This window comes from Platichthys flesus, chromosome 5 (genome assembly GCF_949316205.1).
Source record: "Platichthys flesus chromosome 5, fPlaFle2.1, whole genome shotgun sequence".
NCBI lineage: Eukaryota > Metazoa > Chordata > Actinopteri > Pleuronectiformes > Pleuronectidae > Platichthys > Platichthys flesus.
The window spans coordinates 9538112-9551907 of NC_084949.1; the positions used below are offsets into that span (position 1 = coordinate 9538112).

Here is a 13796-nt window from a genome sequence, read left to right on the forward strand (position 1 = left end):
TTTTGGATTATTTAAATCGTCGCAACTTTATGGGGATAAAATACAATTCTGGTGTAGGCGATGAAGTCGAGCAAAGACAAGTTCCCGTGAAGAATGTAAACAAGCCTAAACAAAAACATCTGCCATGTTTTTCTGAACTAATGAGTCTACTTCTAAATCCACCTTATAGCATGGGTAAGGGTTGGTGTTTATATTGCATCTTTAAGCATTATTTATGTCATCGCGATAGATTGTCGGCATTTCACAGACACTTTAGGACTTTGAGACCGTTCAGACAGAAATAAAATCGATCATGTGCTATCTCAATTCAGAAAAGTGTTTTTTGAATGCAATGCGTTTCTGTAAGAAGGGAACATGTGGCAAACATTGAGAGCAATCACATCTTTATAGTTAACAGTGAGAATAAAGCTACAATATTGATCACAGGTTTGAGTACAAAGGTCTTCAGGAAAACAGCAAGAGGCCCTCGTTTATAAAATATTCTGCAGCACAAACAAGGGACAGAATCCAAGTCACATAATTGTTGATGGCGTCAGTGCAGTTAGCAGTTGATTTCAATTTTCAAGGCAGGTTTAGTTGTCTGCTGTCACTGAATTAATAAATGTAAATATACCTTTTTTTTTTCCTATTCAGTGCTCTTTGGTGGGATCTTAAAATCAGGTCTTCCTGCAGTCTCCCAATGACAATCATCTTTTCTACAAGTCCAACGCTTCATAAAATCAATATCTGCTCCTGCCCACACGTGAAGCTGCTGGTTGAGCATGTGCTCTTTAGAAAAGGTCATTTTAGAAAGCCAGCCACCATATTCACATGCTTGGTCCATCATCATCATCATCATCATCATCACAATAAAAATATAGCTCAATACTCTGGATGGTGGACACAGCACGACATGTTTCTTAAGGCAGTGATGGTTCAACAAAATACAAACAGTCCCCACATTTGAAAGCATTCACAAAAGGTACATAAGATAGATTATCTGTAATATAGTCAACATAGAAACCCAGAAAATAAAAAATAAACTACTTTTACACTACAAAAACTGTGGTTGGTACATCTAGCTGGTACAGAGGTTGCCATAGATACAGTGTAGTAAAGTGTGGATAAGCTTTGGACTAAGGATGCACTGTTTATCAACGTGTTCATGGTAGGGTAGCACTGTCTGTCCAGAAGGAGTTTGAGTGTGTATAAGATATATAATGAGTTTAGATGGAGGGATGGAGGGATGGAAGGATGGATGAAAAGCAAACTGGGTGGACTCATCACAACAAAGCTCAACCATCGAAAATCTCGGTTTCTTTTCTAAACAGCCAGCAAAAGCTCATGACAACACCAAAGCCACCTCACAGGACCCTCATTTATTAATCCACCGATACAGAATATATAGAATACAAGCTTTTTTCTTTCTTTTTTTTTCCAGGCTCTTAATCTCGCAAAGGCACAGGGTATCAGTTAGTTGGCCAAAATGAACCAAAAACCACAAAGTCAAATATGGCATCCACAAATAGCTGTAAATCACAAAATTGCAGTATCATACCAGATGCTACTCTGAGACAAAAAAAAATGTATAAATCATAATTCAGACTGCTGCTCAATAAAGTCCAGCTCAACTGCATAGTCATTGCTTTAAAAGGCAATGTAAGATAGTTTGGACTTTAGACGTTTTACAATGGAAACTGCTGCAGTCTTCTCATCTCTCCACAGCAATCAGGTCAGTGGTTAAGGCAGGGCAGCAGGGAGGCCAGCACACACTGTATATACTGTACAGCTGAGGCTGGCCAGGAGTGGATACTGACGCAGAGCCACTACACACACACAGGGAAGGCACAGGGAAGGATTGTTAATGATCAGGTGAAGGAGTAAAAAGAATGGCAGCAAAAAGAAAAAGCGGAACATACATAATTGGCAAAGGGTTCTCCCAGTTTTATCACACGCACCAAACGGCCACAGACTCTACGTCAAACATCTCGACAGAACGACCATGATATGATGTTTAACTTAAAGCAAACATGGGCATGAAGTGGAGCCTGTTAGTTCTTCAGATGACTACTTGCTAAGGTGTGTGCAGATTTAAAGATGCCCTGGGCTGCTTGGCGGGCGGTTCCATCGACTCCTCGTCGACCGCGCTCAGAGAGCTGGACTGCAGCACGAGGTCGCCGCTCTCGTCTTCACTCTCCTCTTCCTCGTCCTCTTCTTCTTCTTCTGGAGGAGAAACACAGTGACACGACAATGAGATGACAGACGCTAGGTCGGAACATATTTGTGATGAGCGCCGTGTCGCTGTTTACCTTTTTCCATGTCTGGAGAGGTTCTTCTCTTGACAGTGCTGGCAAACTGCAACACAGACAAAAGATTGGACATTTATTAAAGCTGCTGCAGTGCCCGTTGTGAGCCTGTGATCAACCAGATCTTTGAAGTCTATGTTTTCATAAAATGATACTGAATTTGAATTATTATTGTTCAGACGACTGGTTCATATATGTTTGAATGCTGTTATTTTTTCATAGATATCATGTTGGCTATTTCAGAGTTTGGTTACTTCATAACGTATCAAAGTGATTCTATTAATGTTGGTGCCATGCGATACCCGTGAATGTCCGTGTCTCAGATTTGGTGAAATAAAAATAAACTAATTATCAAGATGACCTGTTGGGACATATATTATTTCTAATAATTATATCATCAGTACAGCTCTGGGCCACCAGTTGCCAACCACAGTTGTTATTTATCCAAGGAATAAGAGGAGGACATGTTCAACTTGGTCCACAGACAGTTCAGCCCTGCATCCGCTCTGTGCAGGGCCATTTCCCTGTTCATGGAAAGTTTATTAATAGTGAACGTATCACATGTCCAAATAGCACCATGTGTCCCTGGCCCATTCACAACACACAATGCAAGTGTGAAGCTGAGAAGATGAACGGTTCTATTGATGTGCGTTTCACATGGAGACAGACAAACAGACATTTCTGGGATTTGTAGGTTGATCAAATGTATCATCACTAGGTGAGCGATTAAGACGATGAGTGGGTACATACTTCTCCCATGACAGCAATGGGTGTCTCTCCTTTAGCCTGGGCCACCCTGTGCTCTATCAGGTAGTACATGTACTCATCATACAGCAAGCGGATCAGGTGAAAGGAGCCAAAACTGGCGGCGCTGCGCAGAGTCAGGTCTCGGATGACCATAGAACTGGTGAGAAACCAGAGGAGAAGCACAAAATGTATCCTCATCACAAACCCAACAGTTTTTTTAGCTGCATCTTTATTGATCAGGGTTTTTTTTTTCCCACTCACCTGTAGAAGGACCAGTTGAGCAGGAAGATCTTTGCAGCCTTCGGTAGGGCGACAGGATTCTGCTCGTACGGCTTTAGCATCTGGGAGACGACACTATCCAGCCAGGTAGCCCACTGCTCCAGGGAGTTCTGCTGCTGCAAAGTCATTTTAAAGTCCTGCTCCAGCCTCTGGACCACATTGTCATCACACTGACACACCCAGGACGCCTGCTCCTGAGGGGAACGGGTGTCGAAACGGTCAGGGTTCTGCTGTAATTCACTTTAACATCAACACCGTGAAAATAAGAGCCGAGAAGGGGTAGAGGAGAGAGACTGGTGAATACTAACAGACCTGTACATTGGTGAAATCCACACGGTTGAGGTCGGAGAGCATCTGGTTGATCTGAGCTGAGTTCTGGAGCACGGCCCGGGCAGCCTGAGCCAGGTGATTCAGGCTGGTGTAGCGTCGCAGCGTTTGGGAGAAAGAGCTGACGCACACCACCTGAGGAAAGGGGGAAAGGAAAGTATGAATATAAGAAGCGCACGTCAGGAGGGGGCTGCCATTAGGTCCAGCCAGCTCACATGGAACTCAACCAACATGCAAAACAAAACAAAAGATACAGTTACATCCCATCATTCAGGTCGCACATGTTTACATGCATGATGATTCTTTGTGTGTGTGTGATTTGTATCTCATCTAAAACAAATTGTGAATTGTTCCTATCTGATACGCACTACATTTGCAGCCTGTGGCTCTTTGGTGAAACAAGAATGTGGATTTTTTTCCTGTTAAGTGGTCCCTGCTTGAACTTGATCAAGAAATCATTTGGATAGACATTGATAGAAATCGTTGACATTTGGTCGAATGTGGGAAAGAAATACAAAGATTTAAAAGAAAGGGATGCCGAGCTCTGTCCCTGCTCTGGCCTTCTTTTAAGTAGAGGATTCAGCTTAAGATTATTTGGTTTTTAAAGCTTTAAATGGCCTCGTGATACAATGCATTATCTGCTCCTGGATGTGCCTTTGTCAAGGCTAAAGGGAAAAAGTGAAGTGAGTGTTTACTGTAATCACTATTAAGCTCGAAACAGTTCAACATTTACAATTAAGTGTTCTGCCTCCGTAGACATATTTAAGGTTAAAACTGAAGACCCACATGTTCTCTCTGGGTTTTGACTGTCCTCACCTTTTAGCCTTTTTAATCCAATCTTGTATTTCTCTTTGTTTTTAATCAATGTACAGACGCTTGTTTGACTCTGGTTGTTTCAAAAGACTTGATATCTTATCAGTGTAGCACACAAATACCTTTATGCGAACCATCTCCTCTGGAATGTCCATCATGGCACCGGTCAACCAATTCTCCAGACTCTTGGCAAAGTTACGGATGGCCTGAGTTAAGGCACCTGAAGCAGTGATTGTCGGGATGAGAGGGGAGAAAGAGAGAGAATTACATTTTGATTTAAACCTGAAGGGTGTCATAGAGGAGAACCCCCTCAACATTGCCCCCAGTTTTATGAAAAAATTTCCCATCAGCTTTCACACTGAGATCCCATAAAACTACGAATTACTCTCGATTACCTCACCAGACAGTCATCCATTCAGGGTTCTGACGGGCCTTAATAACTTACTCGGGATTGGTCTAAGTACGTCCGGGATGAGGATCTCCACCAGAGTCTGGTACAGCAGGTTGTCGCACTCCTTCGTCCAGCGCAGCACTGGCTCAAACTTACACAGCACCACCAGGCAGGACTTGGGCAGTCGCTTCTCAGACTCATTGTGCCTGAGGGGAACGCATGAGATTTGATTTAACAGAGGTTGAGACGGGCCGTTTTGAGTCGGGTGTAGCAGTGTTTTGAATCCCTCATTAGGTTGTTGCATGGTGCGTTTGTGATATTTACAGGTTGAGAGATTCTGTGTCATTGCTCTGGCTGAACCTCCAGAAGGATTTCCACAGTGTCTCCACGAGAGTGAACTGAAGGTTGACCATCACATCCAGAACGGCCTGTGAGAAATCACAGACATAAATACACAAAAGGTATTTAAAACTTTATTTTCACATTTTCAATCCCTCATTAGTACAGGGGAGTTAGCACTTTTTAACACCTATGTGCTGCACTGTACAGCTGTATATGTATTTCAACCTTTATCACCAGGAGAATAAGGATGATGTGATCAGTGTGTGTGTGGTGTCTCCTCTCTGTTCAGTGCAGCCTACCTCACAGTGTTCTCTGTAGAGGGTCTGAAAGGCCTTGAGGTTTTCTAAAAGGATCCCATCAGGCAGGGGGCCGTCTTGCAGATCCACGTCCACAAAGACTGGCAGCAGCCTTGACGCCTCTACACAAGATTGAGCAGAGGCAGAGAAACAGAGGAACATGGAGATGAAACAGTAAGCTCTTGAGTTCCACATGTTACTGCTTCAGATTCAAATCATTGAGTAAAGTAACAGAAGGCAATGGTGGACTTCATGCGGGTGTTCCTCACCCAGAAACTGCTGATACTGTTGGACCTGGGCTGAAATATCACAGAGCGCCGCTGCCTGCTGTTGACCCGTCCCACCTGATGTACCGTTTGTGATCCCCTGTGTCTTCTGAGCTGGCTTTATCCTGATAGAATACCCAGCATTCAGGGGAGCAGAGAGGAAGGAGTCACAAAAAAAAGCAGGTTATGTTTGAATGTAGAACATTTGAAAAAATTCACAAGCCAAGCAGCTGTTCCATCTGGCTGTTTGAATTAATCTTTTAATTCAAAACCACTTTATTTGTCCCCGGAGGGCAACTCAAAGGCACACAGAGCATGTCACAACACAAGTGAAAAGAAGGAAGACACAATGATGACATCAGTGCAATGTCCGCGGACAGTTACAAAATTGCAACTCATGCCAGGGGCATTTCAAAGGGACCATGATGTGCACTGATGTGACTTCATACTAAATGACAGGATCTCAAAGGTAATGTGGTAATTTAAGGTTTCACAAAAGTACAAGTCCATGCGCAGATACCTGTTTTTCTGTGAAAAAGGCTGCTGCCTCATCGCCATGTGCTGCTGCTCATCCATCAGTCTTAGGAGCGGGGAACCAGATTTAATCCTCAGGCCGTAGTAGTGGTACTTAGAATTCCCTCTGAAGTACACGCAGAGAAAGGTTAGGACAGTGACCTGACATATGAGTCTATCAACACCAATGTGTGATTGTGTGTGTGTGTGTGTGTGTGTGTGTGTGTACCTAGTCCCTAATCTTCTCGTACGTAGCCCCATGAAGACAGACCTGATGAGTTTCCCGAAGGATGCAGCATTAACAGGTTCTAGTTTCTGCTCCTGGCAGTGCAGCAAGTAGTGGTAGTAAAGGGTACAGCGAGGTAAACTCACCCCCTCCGCCCCCTCGTAGTTATCACACAGCCACTGCACCTAAAGAGGGTGGGTCACACCATTGTATTTTGGAGCATTCATGTCATAGATTATGATTACGTACGTTATTTTCATTTTACAACTTGAGTACTCACAGTAGCAGGTGGGGCACGAGAGTTAGGGCTAGTGTAACTCTGTCCTCCTCCTCCTCCTCCTCCTCCACCTGCTGATGCTCCCCCTCCTCCTCCTAACACATAACTTCCCTGAACGATGTAGCCCGCTCCCCCCGCAGCTGCCCCGCTATTGGCTCCTCCTGTTGCCACAGAAACTGAGGTCACAGCCCCGCCGATGTCGGACTCGGAGCCGGGCGTATCCTCATAGTAAGTGGAAGAGGAGATGGGAGGGGTCTGGGAGTAGAGCGGCGAGTCGGAGAAAGGGTAGTTGCTTGATCGACTGGACAAGAAAGAAAAGAACGTAGAGAAACATGAATACACGTTCGTTTTTATGACAAGGAATGTTGCGTTATGTGTATGATTGATCGTGGGTGTCAGAGAGCATTTCTGAGAGATGTGTAAAAATCTGCCAGAGCGGTTTGCTTTTCTTCTCACATGTTGGATGTGGTGAAGGTTGTATCTCCGCCTCCGTCCACATACTGCACCTGGCCAGGGTACACATGCTCCACCTGGACAACACGACAAGAGGAGACATAAAGCAGCGTTTGTTTGTGTTGTTTGTTTCTTTTAACATTCAGCAGACATGGAGCAACACTAGCATTCAATTGAGGCTGTGTTAATGTCCAAATGAGGACATGAAAGTATTCACTCTCTTTCAGCTCTGTATTTGGTCTCCACCACTCATAGAGGAACATCTCTTGCTCTTTAGCTGCTACTTGCTCCACAATGTTCTGGCTAGTCACAAATTTCCCCTGTGTTCTATGTGTCGTATGTTTTGTGCTCGGCAGGGCAGTGTCCTGTGGGTTTTCTAAGCTTTTTTGCTTGCTGGAAACAGGTCTCTTTAAAATGCTTAAACGCTCAGTTAAAGTGAGAGAAGGGAGATAATTACCTCCACCAAGGAGGTTGTATTCCTCTGCATTTGTTTCTTTGTCTGTTAGTTAGCAGCACTATGGAAAAACAACTGGACGAGTTTACCATGACACTTAATGGAAGGATGTAGTGTGGCTCAGGGAAGAATCCATTAGATCCAGAGCATGCGGCTGATCCAGGATTTCTTTTTTACTTTAATTATAAATGGTGTTTTTCAAAAAGCCGTTGATTAAAAAATTTGGTATGTTAAAGGGACTGATATTTATGTATCTGTGCAATTTGGTTCAGGATCCAAGTAAAAATCTGGATCTAGTCAATTCAAATATGGCTCCATAAGGAGACTGTTGGGCCTTTTAGCTATTTTAGTTCTCTGTTGATTCATCCATACCACACTCAAATGTAATAATTACATCTAGTCATTCAATTCATTATTAAATTGAATAAGAGCAGATTAAACGTAGCCTTTAATCGACATCTAAATGGTAACAGTAGTGAAGAATGTGCACTGCTCATCTAGGTCAAGAGGGTTTATGTTCAGAGGAAAGGCAGAGCAGTGCCACCGCAATATTTTAAACCTGTTGGACAGCTCACCATTAGGATTACTGTTTAACAGTGGAAGCCATGTTGTTGACTGAATTTCTCAGATGACATGATATTTAAAAGATGTGTTTTAGATATAGGATAACAACCAGTGAAGCAAGGAAGTAAAAGGGTTGTTGTCTGCCATTAAGAAGAACACAAGGTTGAATAGCATGTCAATGGCAAGGCAAACACACTGTTAAGGTAAACTGTGGAGAGAGTGAGGGATCAGCTGGAGAGAGGGAAAAAGGTAAAGTGTGTCAGAGGTGCAGGCACTAAACTCTTTATCTCCTACTTCCTGCTCTTGGACTTGCTGTAAATGTACCGCTTGACAAACCCATGAATAATGAACACATGATGGAATTACCCCTAAACTTAAACTGAAGGCATTTAATGTCTCTCTTACATGATCAGACAAAATGTCCTGTGTGTGTCTGTTTACCTCCTGGTTAATGAGCACCGGCTGCAGGTTGCTGATGTGGCCTGTCTGAATTCTCTTGGCTGCCTGTGACACTGCCTGCAACACTGACCTCTGCTGTTGAGTTAAGTCAGAGGGTCAAATAAAACTTTGTCGGCAACCATCCCTCTGCTTATAACCTACTCCTATGGGCTCAAATGGCTGATATGGTTTGTAGATACGAAAGGGGCTCACTTGTGTGGTGGTCTGCACCGGTTGGACCACCTGAGTCGGAACGCCAGGGCCAGACGGGCTGGAGTCCGACAGACTGTCATTGGAGTGAACAGAGCCCTCTGGGGATGGCACACGGAGCATGAGGGAGAGAAGGTTCATCAGATGATCAGATAAAAAGCAATACAAAAAAAAATCCATCCACCATCACCACAAGTTCAGTACTCACGACACACTGCTTCCAAATCGTAATAACAGCCGCTGCAGAACATCCTGCAACTGTTTCTTTTTCGTTTCTTTTTGCTTGGCAGAGGAGAGACCGATAGCGAGGGGGGAAAGCATGTGTCTGTCTGAACTCTCATTTCATCTTTATATGTTGCATGCAGAAGGACAGCCTTGGACAGCTAATCTCCCCAGATGGAGAGAGAAATCCCTCCATCTTGTAAACATGCAGATCAGATGAGAGGGAAATGAGAGATACATGAGGGATGGAGGATAGAGGGAAGGGGAGTGGGCGGATGGGGGAGAGGGTAATATTCACTTTCTTTAAATCCTTCAGGTGAGAAGCAAGTGTTTTGCACCGTGCCGCTCTTTATTGTACTTTGAGGTAACTGCTGCAAACTCCCTGGGTGAAGTTACTTCAGACCAGGATGTTGGGATGTCACCCCTGTCCCTTCGATCATTGGTGTGTTTGTTTGTAAGCAAGATTACAAAAAAGCAGGTGAATATTTTTCCATGAAACTTGGTGGAAGTATGCGGTATGGGTCAGGGAAGAACCGGTTAAATTTTGGGGCGGATCCAGGGAATGATTATTGCATCTTGAGGGAAAAAAATCTATTACATTAGAAAACTGATCTGGAGGAGCTTGGTGGAGGTATGTGCCATCCTAGCTACTCCTGGGTCACAACAGAGCCAGCACAACTCGGCACAAACCATCATTCAATATGAGTTCATGTTACGATATGTGGTGGAAAGTGAGATTCTGTCTCTCCTCTGATGGTTTGAGCTCTAACTGCTTTTGCCTCACTTTCACTGGTTATTTCCACAGAAATATTATATATCAATTCATTGATTGACAATCACATATTAATAAGAAGTCTTTTCGAAAACTATTAAACATGTTTGGGTTGCAGATAAAGCGCAGACAAAAAAATAGAGTAAAAACGTTTAAAGAATAATATCCAGAAAACTGGAAAGGTCCCGGGACATAAAGGAAACTTGCCATAAAGGATGGAAATCACAAACGCTTTTTAGTCCACATAATACTTAATACCTAACCTAATCCTTTATTCTATTAAGATATTTTTGCAAAGAACATTTTAACCATTAACATTTTGAATATGTGGTCGGCTCAAATAACCGCAGAATTTTGTCTCCTACACTATAAGAGATGTGGGGACGTGTCACTATAGGCCACATCTCTAAGAATCTTAAGCCCATTGTGATGGACATGTGTCTTCTTTTTTTTAAAGTTGGAATTAAACACATGAGACACCTTCACTGATAACGAAAAAGGAACCTCCTATTTGCCAGTTTAACAGGTGAAGCTTAACTTCTTATAATCCCTGCTGCATTCATAATGCTGCTGCCGTAATGAAGTCCCAGATGAGAAGAAAAAACGTTTGTCCTTTATAACTGTCACATTGATCGTTCTGTTCCGTTTTCTGTTTAAAAAAACAAAAGCAAGTTAATACAACTAGCAGGAACTAGGTAATCCCTATGTATAGTAAAACACAATGTGATATACTGGGTTAACATAAATGCTAATGTACATAATTTCAGCCTGCAACCTAAAATGTGAAAACATGCAACAGAAGAGCACAAACGCTGCACTGTTCTATAATCAAGTAGTTATACTAAATTATCTGAGAATCAGTACTGAGGCAAACTGCAGTCATTGCTTCCGATGAAGGGGGTTTCTTTTTTAAATGAGCACATTTGTTCAGTTAACTTAGTCATCCAGGCCTTGGCCATGTGACTCTCTCCCTCTGGGTGAGAGTGCATAGTGTTACATGATACCAGCAGGCAAGAAGATCTGCGAATAGACGACCCTAAAATAAACATAGAGATATACTCCAGAGCTGGGGTCGATTCCCTCTCACTTCCATCATCTTTCAAAATGCCTGATTAAACTGGTTTCTTTTTGAATAAGCATATTTTTTATATATGAGGATTACATTTCAAAAAACACCAAAAGCCCAAATCAAATTGGATTCTATCATAATGATCCAAACGTCAGTATGCCACTCTCTATCTAGAACAGTGAAAACAGCAGAGTAAGAGAAAAGTCAGATTCCATCCATCAGTCGTCCAGGCTCCCACGTTAGGGACTACGCAGCCTAGCAACCGAGTCCATCAGTGTGTTCTGTCCTCATAATGTATGCACCACCGAACCAGACAGGCAGACTACATCCCTGGCTCCTCAGTTCTTACTGGATTTAGGGAGTCTTCACTCATCAACCAATCAGGGACAATTGTAAAGATGGCATGCAATTCAATAAGACATAAAATGTGTAACCTGGATTTATAAACCCAAAAAATAACTAAACATCATCTCTATAAAATAATAATATTGCTAATATTAAATATTTTCTTTACTGCTCAAAAATAATTTGAAATGGCAATTGGTCCTGGAAACTAGGAACACATTTTTGTCATCGCTTTAAAGGATCTTTATAGAGATATCTAAACACAACTGCCCTCTGCCATTGATTTCTACCTAAAGTGTAGCACACTGTGCCAGACAGGCTGTCAGTCTCCCAGCAGGAACCAGCCTGTTGTTTATAGCTTATAAGAAACTTGTAGGACACACTGAACCTCAGACTGCTCGGTGTAGCATGTCCTCTGGCTGCTTTTAGGAGCTTGAAAATGTGTGAAGGCATTGTGTGTGTGTTCGCAAAATGTGAACATTACAGTGTCAGTCATACATGTGCCTCTCACCTGTGACCGTGACTATGATGTACTGAGGAGAACCACTCGGACCATTACTTTTCTGGACCGTCGAGTGCTGGATGGTAGGGGACACATAGTGCTGCGTGGGAGTGGTCAGAACCACTGCCTTCTGGCTCTGGGCCTGGGGGGGCGGAGCTTGAGAACAAAGTGCATCCTGTCCGGCTTTGGAGAGGCCGGTCGATTGGTTGGCGGTTGCGGTGGCTCCAGAGGCGGGTGGGATCTCGGACAGGAAGTGTGTCGTCTTCGTGGACGAGGGTGTGGTGGAAGCAGGGGTTGCTAGGGTTACTGAGTTGGCCTGCTGAGGCTGAAGGTCCTCCGAGTAGCCAGAAGTTGCCATGGCAACCAATCCTCCAAGGCACTAGTTCTGTGGATAAAAGGCGATGGAAGTCATTAATGAAAGTGCTGCAAACACATATGGTTGGCTTATCATAATTTCACAGAGGTTTTGGCTAGATAGAGCTAGAGTGTGTGCACACAAGTGTGTTATGTGTGCGTGTGTGTGTGTGTGTGTGTGTGTGTGTGTGTGTGTGTGTGTGTGTGAGGAAACATAAACCAGAGGAGGAAGTGAGGCTTTTGTCTCAGATTAAGCAGCAGTCTAAAGCCTTTCCTGTTTCATCAACAACAGTGCAAAATTAAGATCCATAGATGAAAATAAGTCAATGTTGTACATTTCAAAAGCAATGTCAACTCATCTGTAAATATAATGACTCAACTGAAAAATAATAAAATCTTGAAAAATGTAATGCCCCATTGCCCCATCTGTAAACAAACTCCTGAGTGTGGAGGCCCACTGTCAGATAGGAGTTCAGGGCCATCCCCCTGCGGGACAAGCCCCTCTTGCGGGAGCCCACACGGCAAACAACACAATCAGACGATCACACCGCACACCGCGTGCACGGAGGTGACTTGTCGACTTTCAATGTCAGACCAAAACTTTTTTTTCAAAGTCACAAAGACACGTCACACTCATGTCTCCGCCTGCACGACTCATTAACCCCCATGTCGGCCGAGCTGCCCCATGTGCTTCCCTGTTCCCCCTCGGCTCTGGATCGCTGGCTTGAGAAGCGAGTTGTGAAACCGAGAGTGAGAGTGTAGCTCCCCGGCTAGCAGCTCACGATGACCCGTGCCGTGCGAGCAGCTACACGCTCAACGCTCCTGTCCGGTGGTAGATCGATCTATGACCACGTCACCGATCACACCTCGCTCGGGTCTCCGGCGTCACGTGGAGCGGAACGACACACTCTGACAGATGTGACGGGGAAAAAAGTACGACTGTACCACTACAACCATCACACACCCGCCATCTTGTGCTCGTATCAAAGATCTGTCATCGCCATAACAACGGTGTGCGTTCAGAGAGGAGCCGTCACCGAGTCTCGAGCGAGTCCACGTTACCGCTGACGACTGTACACACAAGCACACACATGTACACAACACGACACAATGATACTGAGATATTGACTTTGTCACCTCGGCTTTATTCCAGTTTTGTCCGTTTTAGTCGTGAAAGTTTTTTCCCTCTTTATATTTCGGTTGTTGTTGTTGACTCCCGTTGCTTGGTTCTTGTCGCCAGGACTACCGTGACTATGGCGCCTCGCCTTCACCGGGGCAACTGTTGCTACCCTCCCGTTATCGCCCCGCCCTGCACTAAATGCTGATTGGTTGACCTGGGAGGTGGTCACAACGTCACTACAAATACTGCTCAGTGATTGGTAGACATCCCTGTCCGTCAATGTTGTCAGAGCACAACGTCCACTTCCAATATGACTTTTATGATTGTACAGAATGTACAATGTTGATATTATCCCTCATATCTCTCTATTCAATTATATTGTGTGTGTCAATGCAGTGTCATCAGTTGTGTGTGTGTGTGTGTGTGTGAGAGGGCTTGAGAGTGTGTGTGTAGCTGTGTTTGTGTGTGTGTTACCAGTGTTGTGGGGACCTAAAATCTGTTGACAAACTCCTAATTATCTGACATGGAGAC

General features: G+C 43.9%; 1 protein-coding gene across 5 annotated transcripts; it reads right to left on the reverse strand.

Moving 5' to 3' along the window:
- Positions 1–366: 366 nt before the first annotated feature.
- rfx1b (regulatory factor X, 1b (influences HLA class II expression)) lies at positions 367–13432 on the reverse strand. Of its 5 annotated transcripts, none has more exons than XM_062387641.1 (18): positions 13283–13432; positions 11801–12176; positions 8885–8982; positions 8675–8767; positions 7219–7292; positions 6766–7063; positions 6489–6670; positions 6267–6386; positions 5750–5871; positions 5484–5602; positions 5167–5270; positions 4897–5048; positions 4574–4671; positions 3624–3773; positions 3294–3505; positions 3036–3189; positions 2289–2334; positions 367–2199 (listed from the first exon to the last, which is right to left on the reverse strand). In XM_062387641.1, exons 2-18 carry the CDS (start codon positions 12147–12149, stop codon positions 2054–2056), a joined length of 2517 nt encoding a protein of 838 aa, XP_062243625.1. In that variant the 5' UTR covers positions 12150–12176; positions 13283–13432; the 3' UTR covers positions 367–2053. The 5 variants fall into 5 exon arrangements, with proteins under 5 accessions (XP_062243625.1, XP_062243624.1, XP_062243621.1 ...); XM_062387640.1 differs by having other exon boundaries at positions 367–2202; positions 8675–8764; positions 13283–13431; XM_062387637.1 differs by having other exon boundaries at positions 367–2202; positions 13283–13431.
- Positions 13433–13796: the final 364 nt, after the last annotated feature.

What these genes read in the sequence shown, in the direction of transcription:
- rfx1b (XM_062387637.1), bottom strand. Translation starts at nt 12,149, where the DNA reads ATGGCAACTTCTGGCTACTCGGAGGACCTTCAGCCTCAGCAGGCCAAC. An exon ending in CTCGTGCCCCACCTGCTACT is followed by an intron (nt 6,671 to 6,765) that starts GTGAGTACTCAA and finishes CACCCTCTTTAG; the next exon opens with GTGCAGTGGCTGTGTGATAA. An exon ending in CTCAACTGGTCCTTCTACAG is followed by an intron (nt 3,190 to 3,293) that starts GTGAGTGGGAAA and finishes GTTTCTCACCAG; the next exon opens with TTCTATGGTCATCCGAGACC.